Raw genomic sequence first — 14,816 nt, 5'->3', positions numbered from 1 at the left:
GTGCACGATGCTTAAATTCTGTCTAATCGGATGTTTTTTTTCTCATCTTTAATTCTGAATAAAAGAATTGTGCTGCAGCCCTTTTTATGAGATTGCTTGTGTATTTTGATTGGGGATGTGTATAGAAAGATTACTTGCTTGTGGTGGAAATTGAAGATATTCATCGAAGCCACAAAAAACTAATGTTTATGAGTATCATTGCATTTATATATTCTTTTAACTATATTCTATGAACTCCAATGATGAGCAAGATTTATTTCGGGTATTTTGATGTCCATAGGTTAGCTCTATAATTGTTTTATTTTGAATCAGCATTAAATTCCAACATTTTCGAATTCAAATCTTTACTACAAAAATTTGAAATTTTTAGTACCTAATTTAGTCCATAGGCTCATTTCACCACTAGATGTCGTCGCATTGAAGTTTAGTACAATTCTATAAATTAGAAGAATATAAATAATGGGGAGCAATAATCACAAAAGAAATTTAAATAAATTATTAAAATTAAATATAAACAAATGCATCATAAGCTAATAAATGTGAAAATAATATTAAATCTTTTCCTTTATCCGATCCACTGTTTATAATTGCTGATAATACTCTATATCTTACCACATTCTTTGTATCCTATCGACAAATTATCAATTCTTTGTTGATCACCTCAATCATTTCGCTTTGGTATGGTTGATATCAGTTTTATGTTGATGGTTTTGGCACTCTCTTTTTGTGGGCAAACTATATTACCCCATGTTTTAATAATTCTCTTTCCTTTGTCCTGATGCTGCTGATCAATCACTGATCTTCTTATATTCATGATTCTTTGTTAATTATATTTGAACATGTTGTTCAGAAACAAAATGATCAGATTGAAACATATATTCTATTCCATTTTACTTAATATATTCATACACTTGTGATGTTTAACATGTAATGGGTGATAATATACTTGGGTCTTTTTCTCTATGATATCATTTCATATGCTCATAGAATCAATAGATATTAATTAATATTAGGTTGATAAGGTGTTGGTGTTGGATCCGATTTGTTAATGGATGATACCAGACTTACTGATATTTTTTTGGTAAGATAAGGGACTGTAGAATGAAATTAGTGAGAGAGAGTAGAAGAGAGTGGAGGAGATAGGCCAGAAGCTTACTACTCATCAAAGATACAAAAAGTTTTATATTTGAAAAGTAACAGCTTCAGATCCTTTATCTGTTCCTTGCACCTAGTATTTTAGGATTGAGAGTATGGAAATGTTACATGAAAGAAAATTGAGCTCAAAAGATTCCAAACACTTCACACTAATTCTGGGATGTGGACTTCTCATTGGCCCTTAGAAGGTGAATTAGAGATTTATGCCTGTCTATAATGAGCGAGTTAAGAGAAGCGATAGGGTCTGGCAGTTTATGAGGATGGATGCATAACTGGAGTTGTGGTGTTGGCGGATATGTAAGAGACTCGATGTACCCTCTGATGAAGGTGAGCTGAAGTGTGAGGGGTGGCTATTCTCGAGCCTTGATGAGTTGTATGCCGAAATGACTAGGGGTTGCGAGGTTAGGTTCCCTCATTAGGTGGTCTGGTGAGTCGGAGGGGTTACAAGGTGTGAAGACATTGATCGAGTGTGAGTGATAGTCAACCTTCTAGTTGGAAGGGCCTTATGGCCGGCTATTAGGATGGTCTTTCAATGGATGTGGCAAGTGTCATCCTTCTTTGATAACTTCCTGGGCAAGCACAAGTGATCTGTTGACGGATCAACTCTATAGGGAAGGGAATTTCTCATGATTTGGTTGATATCCATAAAAATACTTTGAAGGGAACCAAGGTATATAAGTTGGAATAAAATACCCCTTTAAATTGAAATATCTTTTGTTTATGTTGTTTTTTCTTTATGTGTTTGTATCTAGGTAATCGTAGTACTTTTGTCTTTGGTCAATCATCATTGTAATAAAGGTTACATCCATTAGTACAACAATCAGCTTTATTGCATTCAATGTAACTTGGTACTAGTTTTTGGTCTTGCAGTTAATAAGCTGATTATTCTTTTGTATGGTCTTCTTTAATTGCCAGACACTGATTGAAAACTTCTCTTAGCATTAATCTATTTAATATTAGTTTCTATATGTGACAGATTCAAGTGATTGGTGATTCAATAGAATGTTTTATTGAACAATAACTAATGTAAATGATTGAGCCTTACTTTGGGGTCTCTTTATAGGTTCTACCAATATCACTTAATTGAATATCAATTTTTGATAATCTTTTCTTATTGTTTCTTCATTGGTGGTGCATTTATTAGTTTTAGATTGCAATGAGTGGCTCACACTCTCTATGTTGGGTCTAAGTAATAATTACATTGAAATACTTTTGTACAAATCATTTGACTTCAAATATATTGCTAATATAGCCTTAATTTTTGTGTACTTGAAATCTAAAATTTCCTCTATAACACATCAATTCTTTACCCATTTGTGGGGTCAGCTATTATATATATTATATAGAACGCCTCGCTCGAAGGAGGCGAGAAAAGGTTTTAGCGGACTCATTCAAACCATACGCGTCCATTACAACAAGAATGTGGAGAGAGAAAGGAGTAGGATTGTTTATTGAATTAATTTATGTAATTTAATAATATAAATTAAAAAAATATTGATAATTAATAATATAAATAATATTAGTATTAATAGTCAAGATATATAGTAGGTTTATATTTTTAAGTTTATAGTTTATAATAGTAAAGATAATTACAGCTAGTAATATCCCTTGTGGGCTCCCCCGAAATTCGGCCCCGGCCTCCCTCCCCATGTGTTTTGCTTTTGTTGCGGCGAGGGAGTTTTAACGAACAAGTTCTGAGATAATTTGAAGGCAAGATGGTTTGTAATTAAGACACGTACCACAGAGATTTCGCCTATTTTGCGAGGACTTTATGATATGAGTTCTGGTTTCTGATAGGCCAAGCCCTATAGCTAAATTACCCTCTCGATACAGCGGAGGACTTTCCGTAATAGGCTAGTCCGTCATAGATACGTAGATGAATAAGTGTTATCTTGGCATATAGCTGCAGCAGTATGGGATGCTTGAATTTGAAAATTGGATTTGGAGTGATATGAGATTAAATGGGTTGAATATGGACGTTGAAATTTGGAAATGAATTGAATTAAATAGAATTCACCATCTTGCACTTAAAGCGATGTGGGGGACGATGAATGATGCCGATCAAATCCCATGGTTCCGTCTCGCGGCACATTGTGTCCTGGTCTCCTATATCCGTTAGGGAGGTAGTCGACAACGACAGAAGGTCCTTGTCGCGGCCATGGGTTTGCTTCTCCAAGGGGAACTTGTAGACCTGGCTGAATAATTTGTGCCTAAGGTGAAAAAAAGATTCGAATTCCACTTAGCTAGAAGAGGAGCTTTGTGCCCTATCTCATATCTATTGATTCATATCTCAGAGATTTGATGCCATAAGGAGCTTGGCCTGGCATAATCGGTATTTCGTGGTGCCCATTTGTGCGCCAAAACACTCGGTTCAGGGGCCGCGGTCCATAACATCTTACTCTGCGTAGCCAATTTGGCGGCAAAATCGCGTTAAGATACACGACCAGTCCTTAATGGGCAGAGATATTTTTGAGAATGGATCTTAGTATATTTTCGATAGCATTATGCCTTTGCGAGCTAAGTAGTATTTGACATTTGTCTGTCCACTGCAAATGTTGCGGAGGGTGATGGTTTTGGCTTTTATGTGGTTGATGGATTGATTTAATTTATAAATTTTTGGATTTATTGTTTTTGGAAATTTGGATTTTCAGGTATTTGGAGTGGTATTTTGAAATACTGAATGGACCCCTACGGTTGATATTGCATTCAAACGGCCATCATCGGGTGAAGAGGAGCATTTAATTTATGAATTGAACCTGTTCGATCTTGAGCTGTAGATAAGGATCCGGTTTTGTGTTTTGCCTTTGTTAGTGAATATCTCTTGATTTAGACATTGAATGCCTGATATGTAATGATAAAATAAATATCTCAGTCACCTCGCGACCGGATATTTATCTTAGTGTTCGGCCTTGTCAACTCCGCTTGCTGCACAGAGGATTTGGACTCAAAATTGAATCATTATAACACGCACAGCATCCCTAGAGTGACATGTGTTTCAAAATATGCTCGATGGGGGCCATGCGGGGTTTGGGGCATTTATATATTCTGATCAACTTTTTACTGCCTTCAGGAGGATCGTGCTCAAATTAATAACCCGGCAGCATCCCTAAACGTTACGGTTACAAAGCTAGCGCGGGGCCCATGCGGGTTTTGGTTGATTACCTTTAGATGTACATATATGCATCATTACGTGCGTGCATGGGTATTTTTTAGACTTTGTTAACGCTTTTGTCTGCTGTGTACGAAGATTGCCAGATCTGTGGCGTTGTTGGCAATAGTTTCTGGATTGCGTGTTTTGCTGCTTTCATCAGAGATGTCGTGCACCATTTATATGATTTATGCAGGTAGTATATAGTGCAATAACTACTATCTTGCCTTGTCGTATAAGTAGTTGTATCCATCGTGTCTTTGTATTTGCTCTGAAACAACATTTTGAATGTATAATGGGTCTTCAGTCTCTATGCAGCTTGCAGGAGCTATATTTGTTGCAATTCTCTTATCTACTTGTTCGTAGTTGAACTTATACATGTGAAGGGTTCTATGTGATTTATAGGAGTTCGCATTTTCACAACCTCTTATGCCACTTGACTTTGGTGGTTATTTATCGTGTTATTCATTTGCTTAATCTCCCATTATTGTTAGGACGAGAGCTCAAATTCATTGTAGATTCTGTCATTGACTCCCAATCTAGGGAAGTCAGTCTTTTTTGGCATCACAAAGAATGCTTTACTTTTTACTTGATGAATGAAGCGTTGTTACGTTTGTGGATATTCTACACGAGTATGTTGCATTCATTGAAGAATGACCGAATCAATCGAGTTATGCATCGTTAATACATCGCTATCAAGCTGCATTTTGAATCTTTTGATTATAGTAAGTTGTACAGTTGCATATAGATGGTTCATTGTTTTTCATCTATCACCTTCAACGCACTGAGAATTGTCTTAACCTGCTTGTTGCATCAGATCATTGAATGAATCAAATCTTTTTATTCAAAATTAGGATGTGGTACATTTAACATTTCCTAGGATTTTGTTAGCTTCCAATAGAGTCCCTTTAGTCAAATTCACTTAGGCTCGATGCTTATTGCAGTTCCCTTTTAGATTCAAGCTAAGTCTCTTTGTATCGGTTTGCAAGTTCTTGCTTGTATGTCATGCTTCAATGTTCAAATGATCCTGTTCATTTGACATTGAGGTCCAATTTGTCACATCATTCAAGTTCAAGTTAACTTCAAGTTGCACTTAGTTCAAATTTTGTCCAAGCTTGAGTCCAGACTTGATCGTCCAAGATCAAGTTTTGTTTTAAGTTCATGGCAAGCTCAATTTATGTACAGTTCTTTATTGCCGCATTTGTTCCAGTTTGAATCGGGTGAGTTCTTGTTATCATGTCGAAACAAGCTACATTGAATGTCCATTGGAAAGTTACTTTAGTTATCATTTGCTGATTTTTTTTCTGAGTTAAGTTCATTTCCTGTATAGACTTTCAAGTGCAAGCTTTATTTTCATTCCAGTTTTAATTTAGGTTCAGTTAAATTCATGGAGATTCAACTCAATCCAGCCAAGTTCTCAGTCTCACCATTGTTTTTTTTGAGTTCCAAGCAAGTCCATTTGATTCAAGTTCTTGTCTTATATCAGACAAAATTCGGCAGCCTCCCGGGCGTCCCCCTGTTTAGGAAATAGATCAAGAGCGCCGCCTACCCGCCACGTAAACAAAAGACGTGGCCGATTGAGTTTGTGGACACGCGGAGAGTAGTTTTTTTTTAAGCACTACGCCAACAAAGGCGGCATGGGGTTTTAAAACATTTTATTGAAAAGCAGTTGCTTTACCCCATCTGGGAGTACTTATGAGTGACCCCGCTTTCGATGGTGACCACAGGGTCCCATCCACAGGGCGCAACAAGGCGTGCATGGGGCGATTTTCGGTCCGCGCGAAATTGAAGTAGGGTTTGAGTTTAGAAATTGTACATTCGCGGGTTGTTGGTGTTGGCACGTGGATGAGGGATCACTCGTTACTTCGTGTTAGGTGTCTACCGATTTTTCCTTACCGCTCAATCACAGGCGTTGATAGGTGGTTTGACTGGTCGCTTTATTCTTTCCTTCCTTTTTCTTGACGTATTGTCAGTAAGAATTTTTTTTAATTATTATTATCTAATATCTTATTTAAATTATTAATTAATCTATTAATGTATAATTTAAAATAATTTCATAATTAATTATATTTAGTCATAATTATAATAATTATTTTAATTGAAATAATATTTAAAATTGAAATGAACAAGGTGAACTTTGACATTGAACTCAAGCTTGTGGACATTAAACTTGAACAAGACTCGGACTGCAGATGACTCAATTTGGGACTGCTTTGAACATAAACTCAAATTTGAACTCAAATGACAAAGAACTTGGTGCAAAGAACTTGGTGTAAAGAACTTGAACCGAACAAGATGACAAAAGACTTGGATAGAGCTTGCACATTGATTTGAACATTGAATGAACAATACAAACTTGTGAGCTTGAATTTGAATCATATGACAAAGGCTTGCAAACTTAAGTAATCTAAAAAGATTCACTTGAATTGAATAAAACAATGAGACTTGAACAAAAATTTGGATAGTACGAGACTATGATTGAACTTGGACTCAAACTCAAATGAGTAGAGGATTCATATTGAAGCTTCACCGGACTAGAACTTGAACTACAACAAGGCTTCGATTTGAATCTCATTTGACTCAAAAGAGCCATAATTTGAACCATTTGAACTCAAACTTGGAGCAAAGCTTGAACTAGACAAACCCAAACTTGAGTTTGGACTTGATTTTGATGATAACCCAAAGAATTTCAAATGAACCGTATAAGATCTAACTTGTATAGATTACAAGCATTAAGCCCCAACTTAGATGCAAAGGAACATATATGAGAGACTTATGATTCCTACATCCCATTCCAACCAATGTACTTGCAATCAAAATATGAAGCTCTCAATTGAATGTGGAAGGACCTTCATGTTAATTAGAATGCAAATTTCACTAAACAATAATTACCTATAAAATGAAGAGTGATTGCAAGCAATGCTTGAGGATGGATAAAATTCTCTAGCTCTCATACTTAAGCGTTGACCATGCAACAAGGATCAAATGGAGAAATGCAAAAATATCGTCATGCTTACAATACAAAGTCTTCAATGAGCATTCGTCATTTCAATGGAGAAGCCAATTCATCACGCAAGATTCAATCTAATCAAGTGAATTGAATCAAATGAATCAAATAAGCAATGGAGGCTTATGTTGAATGAAATTTTCAATGTTGATTAGTAATGACTTGCAACGCTAGAAAATTTATGATAGACATTTGCAAGATCATTATTGCAAGAACATTATAACATTCCCGTAGTTGACATCAGAGTACAAATAGATATTAAAATGCTTGTGAGCGATGCAACAATTTGCCAATCAATAGGCAAGGAAGAGTTGGCGATGAATGCGATTCACCCAATGATCAGTGCTAACTTACATATAGACACAACAAGCCTATGAGTGTTGACCAGTGATAATTAATGAGTGATATGAAACTCTTATAATCAATAACAATCCAGTACTGATCAAATGTAGTAATTTTCTACAAACAAAGATGGTCAAATTGTAGAAAGTGCAACCATCTACATACCGTCGTGGAGGACCCATCATATGCACTAAATGTCATATACGAGCAGAATGCCAAAAGACCACTAAGTGTAAGCTCCTACGACATAAAGCAGAAGATTTGTTAGTGCACTACGATCCACCTGCAGAAAGCAACGAGTAGTGCACGACAGTCTACCTGTACGAAGCAGCGAACAACTCTATTCAGAAGCTGCTACGCCACGCCACCGGATCCGCAACATTCATGCAAGCGGATAGAAGGCATCTACAAGTACTTTCAAAGTACCCCCATATGTACAGTGTAGTTTGTATACACATAGGTACACTAAAAGCGGTAAAAGCATTTATAAAACCCGTATGGGCCCCGGCGAGCGTGTTATTGGTACACACGTGACGTCTAGGGATGCTGCGCGGGTTACTAAATTTGAACCTGATCCTCCTAAGCAGATAAAAAGGAGTATACGGTGTATAATTACAAAAGGCCCCCAAACACACGCATGGGCCTCGACGAACATGTTATTGGTACACATGTGACGTCTAAGGATGTTGCGCAGGTCAATAAGTGAATTATAGTTTGAACCTGATCCTTCTATACGGATCAATAGGAGTCGACAGGGTCCGAACCTTCAACCAAATACACGGTTATGGCGACCAGTGTATTTGTTTTAATACATTCATATTAGGCCTTCAAGGTCTATAATCAAGAGAATTCATAAACAAAGACACAAAGCCTGCAAAGCCTGATCCTTTGTCGACATCCAGACAGAGTCGACAAGGTTTAAACTACAAATGAATATGACCCCCAAACACTCCGATGATGGCCGTGTTGAACAAAAATATCAACCGGAGGGGTACACAAATAATTTCAAATGCCACCCAAATCCCCGAAAGTCTAAACTCCACAAAATTCAAAATTCCAAAGATCATCCAAAATCCAGAAAATCCAAAATATTAAAATTAAAATTCAACCATCAATGCTTAAAGCAAAATCCATCCACCATCTGCAACAGTTTGCCGAGGTGGACAAAAATGAAAAATACTCTAGCTCGCAAAGAGCCAAATGCCTAGTCAAAAATATCACTAGGATCCATTCTCAAAATAGTCTCTTGCCATTAAGGACGTGGTACGTGTCATTTAACCGGCAGTTTTGCCGCCAAATGGCACCGCATGATAAACGGTTATGACTCGGGGCTCTCTGAACTAAGTGGTTTTGCCACCAAATGGCACCACGAAATACCAGTTATGGCCAGAGCCAACACGCTCCTTAGTGGCATCAAATCATTGAGATATGAATCAATAGGATATGATTGATAGGGCACAAAGCTCTCTGTCAGCTAAGGTGGATTCAAATTTCTACGTATCTGATTGACGACTAGCCTTAATCGAAAGTTCTCTCTCGCGATCGAGAGGGGTAATTAACTATAGGGGCTTGCGCCTATAGGAAACCAGAACTCAGATCATAAAGTCCTAGCAAAATGAGGGCGAAATCTCTGGGTAGTGTCTTATCTACAAACCCATCTGCCTTCCAAAATTTATCCAGGAACTTATTTCGTTAAAACTCCCTCGCCGAGCAAAAAGCACAAAACCATGTGCGGGCGGAGGCCAGGGCCGAATTTTCGGAGCCCACGGAAGCATAGGCACTTTCAGATACTTTTTGTGTCAATGTTAGGCACTAAGATATTTTGTCATGACGACACGTACACGTGACGTTAAGAATTATGTTTGAGGCATTTTAAGAAAAAAATATTTTTTAACAAGAGTGAGAAGTTCCCCAACATGCTAAGGACATTCGTGTAAGAGACATTTTTGTTAGTGAAATATCGAGATATTACTGTGATAAAATTAAGTTATTATGTTACAAATAGTTTAGCATCTCGTGCATGCCCTAAAACTTAATCTTTATCCCACAGTCAACTCATTAAGCGGCTCTCGTCTTCTTTTCGATAAGTGTTTGACAAAGTTTCTTTAGCCTTCGGCCTCTCTTTCTCTCCTATAGTTTCCTTTGACGGGCCATCGATTTTAGCTTTTAGGGCCTTTGACCCACCTTTATCATTAATTGTTACCCTGTCTCTCCTTCAATTGGCTTGCATCCTTCGACGAAGCTTTTGCTGCCTTCGGCCCCTATCTCTTCATTGTGCAACGCATACTTGAGCAAAGGCGTGAAAGACAAGCTTCATTCTCTTGTTTTCTTTATGCTTAATTGTTTGGTTAAAGTTCTAGGTTAAGGGCGTCAAACAAGTTGGCTTATGTTCTAGATATGTCATATTGGTTTCTTTCTAGCTTGTTTGTTCGTGTTTGCAACACCCCTGCTCAAGTTCAGTTCCATTTTGTTCATAAAACTCAAGTTTAACTTAATTTGTGCTCCCCAAGATTAAAAAAAAAGGTTTGTAGCCAAATTTGAATTGAGCACAAATGAACAAAATAGAGCTGAAATTGAATTAATTTTGATCTCAACTTGAATAAGTTTAGATTTTTCAAAATAATAATTTTAGGAATTTTTTTGTTAAAATAAGTTTTAATTATGTTTAGTTCTTTTGCATGAACTCACTTCGTAAGAACTCAATGCCAATATTTATTTGAATCTTAGTGTTCTATTTTCGTCCCTCCACTTGTTAACCCTATATCATTATTATTAATTAAAAAAATTTAATTCATGTTCACTTTAAATTTATATTATTTAATATTAGCGGATGCTCATATAAAATCATTATTAATGAAATCAGAAATGGAACTTTTTATTTTGCTTTTTTTTTTGGTCAAAGTAGGAAGTATTTATGATTGGTAAACTACAAAGATTTTTTTTTTTGAGCTATTAATCGTAAGTTATTTTTATTATATAATCAGGGATTGACTTCTAAATTTGGCATTAATGCAACTGGAAATTTCCTGATCTTTGTGGAACTATATTATAAAATCAGACAATAGAGGAGCAATTGGGGTCGGTGAAAATATATAATTTCAATGTTGGTTTTGTTAAGGAAAGCATAAGGAAATATATTATAAAGTGAGAGGCTAAGAGCTCACTTGCTTAGATAGCCCTAGGCAAACATTTGATGATACTCAAAAATAACATCCATACAACTTTGGGAATTGCAGAAATTAGATGTAGATTCTATGTAAATGAAAAATAACGCATCATTTAAGAAAGTTCCCCTTCTTATGGGAAAAGTGGTTCCATTCAAATAAATTAATATTCTAGCTCACAGTATAGTGAAAAATTCCTTAGAATGGAGGGTTATGGTCGAACAAAGACAAAAATGTATTGGTCAAAGATAATTAATGAAATTGCATGTGATTTGCAAGGTAGAGATCAATTGTTTGAAGAAATCGCTTGTATGTTCTATTCAACCACCTTTCTGTGTCAGTTTTTCGAGGAATTCATATTATTGTAGCACCTTTTACTGTGTAGCTAAATAGTAATTCCATTGGATCTATTCCGCTGGCATATAATCTTTTGAGCCAATATTACTTCAAAAGGAAATGCTAATATTGAAAGAATTCTTAAGCCAATTAAAGAAACTTTGTATGAAAAGAAATCACTATTATTTGTGATAGTTGGATTTATGTGTTATAGAATGTAGATCTATATTAAGAAATGCCATCAATCATCAAAGAAGTGATTATCATGGGATTGGTTCAAGTAATCACTGACAACGCATTGGTGTGTAGAACAACATGAACACTTAATGAGACTCAATACCTTAATGATTTTTTTGATTATTTGTGTTGTTCATGCATTGAATCTTGGATTAAAAAATTTTTATTCTTCAAAGAATATAGATAGAAATGAGATCACCTAGGAAGAATGTAATTGGATTACGAACATTTTACATTACTAACATTACCTATGATGCAAAATTCAAAAAGACCTTTACGATAATGAATTTGTAAGTTGCAATTGTTAACTATAGCAATGACTTTTTTTGCATAAGCATTATGCTTAAGCGATTCAAAATTATAAAGCAAATATTGCAAACCATGATAATTAGTGAAGTGTCTATTGAGAAGATGATGTGGATAAGATATTAGATGATTTGTGGTAGGATAAAATATTTTACATTATTTTATTTATGGAGGCAGTATTGAGATATTAAGAGCAGCTCACACAAACAAGCTTTGTCTCCATCTTGTACATGACATGTAGGATTCTATGATCGAAAGGGTGAAATGAATTATATATTGACAAAAGAAAGAGAAACAATGAGTACACATTTTATAAGATTTTGCATGTCATTCTTGTCCAAAGATGAAACATAGAAGCACTTCCTTTTATCGCTTAGCTCACTCTTGTAATTGAAGTTAAACATTTAAGCTTTTAATTAATCTCATCTTAGCCCATTCCACTCTAACAAAAGGAACAAATGCTTGAAAATGCTTTTTTCAAATATTGAAAAGAGCAATGATTTATTTGGAGTTTGCTAACTTCTTTGGATTTAATGATACTTTTACTAATTATGACTTAATAGCTTCTGGAGGCTTTGTGGATGGAAAGATTTGGGGGATGATTTATGGTACTAGTTCCTTACAACTTCAGAGTTTTGCTATTAAATTATTAGCTCAATCATGTTCCTCTTCGTATTGCAAAGGATATTGGACTACATATTCTTTTATGACACTTAGGAGGATCAGACTCACTCAATTGAGTAAAGATTTGGTTTTTATGCATATTAAACTTCACCTTTTATCTTGGAGCAATTCATAATACAAGGAGAGTCTAAGTTATGGGACTTTGGCGGGAAACAGCTTGAAGCTGCTAATCTCTCTTGATGAGCTATCTTTAAAAAATATCTTTTCTAGATTAAGGTGAAGGTGTCGTTGAAGAGAGCTAGAGCACTAATGATAGTGATGATCATAATATTTAGTGTGTTAACTTCAATTAATTATTTATCATGGACATGCTCACATTCGTATATTGTTTGATTATTTTGAAGAGGATATTGCATTTTTTTAGGATTTTAAATATTTTATAAGCTATATTGATATTTATAAAATATGTGATAATTGGCAAGAATTAATGAATGTTGATATTGGAGTGTTTTTAACAAATGACTATTGTCACATTCGATGAGGCATTTTTATTATTATTAATGATGTTTGTTTTACTTTTATTATTGTTATAAATTTTTTTATGTGAAGTATATGTATATGATGTTAAACTTTATCGGGTGTTGTCTTTAGTAGAAAATACTAGAAATTTCATAACCTATATTAATAAGTTATTAAAGATAAGATTATGTTAATGGTGCCTTATGTCATACTTTATACTGTGATGTTATGTCTTCATGTTGTGCATTTGTTAACTTGTCCGTATCAGAGCTTCACAAATAATAAGTCTCGAGGATATTCTTTTATTATATTCAACTATGCATTGAATATTTTGAATATAATAATTATGAATAACATATGTAAATTATTTAAACCTATCACACCTAGGTATTAGTTTATTTAGTAAGATTAGTTGATAATTATTAATGTCATACTCCATAATATTACATGATATATATTCCTCCTTTGTTCTATTCAAGGAAAGAACCTTTATGTAAATGCAAGGGAAGTCCATATACACAACCCCTCGCATTAGTTGGAGCTCTATGCATTGGGTACGCAATTTTTATATTCAATATTTTCTCTACAATTTTTTAAAGTCTTTTATTTTTCTTCTTTGTTAAAAAAAAGGGATAAACTATTGAAAAATCATATTTATTTTTTATTAATTATTACTTTAAGTAATGCTCATAACTAACCAATTTGAACAAGCTTTACTTGACTCAAAACTTTAAGATATGGACTTTAGCTCACTTAAAATTTTCTTGAAATCGATTTAATATTTATCTAACTTGGCTTGAAATAACTCAATTTTGACATGGCTCAAAATCAATTGAGTTGTCTCAAAATTGGAAAAGTATAAGAGTTGAAAGGATGGATAGAACTCAAAACCTCTTGCACAAGCTACAAAAACCGAAAAATGGACCACCTAGTACTCTCTATACAGTAAATTTGAGCTGGATTGAACTGAAGATCGAGCAAGCCATTCTAAGCATGAAATTGACTATTTGACTCGACATAGTTTTTGGGCCAAGTATGTTTTTGTTAAAATCATCACCAACTTGTTCAAATCAATTTCGAATTGAATGAAAATTATCACCTCTTACTTGCCTTTTCTTCTAATCTCTTTTCAATTTTTGTTTTTCATTGGACAAAATTATTCTTTAGAAAGGCATTTTTGTTTATTGCATTATCAACAACAACAACATCAAGCCTTTATCCCACTACGTGGGGTCGGCTACATGAATCATTTTTTTTCCATTGTGTCCTATTAAAGGTCAAATTCTCGTTTAAATCTAATAAAGAAAGGTCATTCATAATATTTTCTAACCAAGTCTTTTTAGGTCTGCCTCTAACTTTCTTAATATAAGTCAAATCTAATATCTCTACTCTCCTAACCGGGTCATTGGAAGTTATGAGGGTAAAAGAGATCCTTTTTAAATAAAGCTACATGCATTATTTCCTTTTATTAAAATAACATATCATGAAATTGAAGTCACTTCATGTGAAGTAGGGGCGGTTTTTCTTGCGTTAATCATATTGCATAATTTGCTTTGCAGTGTTCAAGTCTGATGCAGTACTTTAGTTCTATGTCAAGCTAATCCTATAATAAATTTTCTAGTTATGTGAAGACTGCATTGGAGAGAGAGAAAGCTCTGAGTTGGTTCGAAAGCTCAATTACAATGATGAGGATATTTGTGTGTATCTTGTGCATGGGAAGGAAGCTCCCCGGTCAATTATTGAAGCTTCTACAGTTCCATCTATCCGGACTTCAAAGCGCTCCAAAAAAACTTCATATGGAAAGTCAATCAATTTTAAAGTCTCTAGCACCACATCTGTATACCAGCTGAAAATGATGATATGGGAAGCCTTTGGGGTATGTTAGCTATGATTTTTAATCTTCATTGATATGATACTCGCACATCTTTCCCAAATATTTTTTTTTTGTATCAGAGAAAACCATCTATTTTTTCCTTTT

The 14,816-nt window shown here is 34.8% G+C and overlaps 1 protein-coding gene across 3 annotated transcripts in view; it reads left to right on the top strand.

The window, feature by feature from the left end:
* The window catches only part of LOC110116051 (ubiquitin carboxyl-terminal hydrolase 26), a 90,412-nt gene that overhangs the window by 64,162 nt on the left and 11,434 nt on the right, over positions 1-14,816 (top strand). For all 3 annotated transcript variants that reach the window (XR_003699511.1, XM_028691697.1, XM_028691696.1), the window contains exon 12: positions 14,460-14,714. Coding sequence is in view for 2 of the 3 variants with exons in the window: in XM_028691697.1 (XP_028547530.1) it covers positions 14,460-14,714 (255 nt within the window). In the remaining variant the exon portion in view is untranslated. The remainder of the gene's footprint in view (positions 1-14,459; positions 14,715-14,816) is intronic.

This window comes from Dendrobium catenatum, unplaced genomic scaffold (assembly GCF_001605985.2).
Source record: "Dendrobium catenatum unplaced genomic scaffold, ASM160598v2 original_scaffold_51051, whole genome shotgun sequence".
NCBI lineage: Eukaryota > Viridiplantae > Streptophyta > Magnoliopsida > Asparagales > Orchidaceae > Dendrobium > Dendrobium catenatum.
The sequence above is the reverse complement of the archived record's forward strand: the minus strand, read 5'-3'. Positions and strand labels throughout refer to the sequence as shown.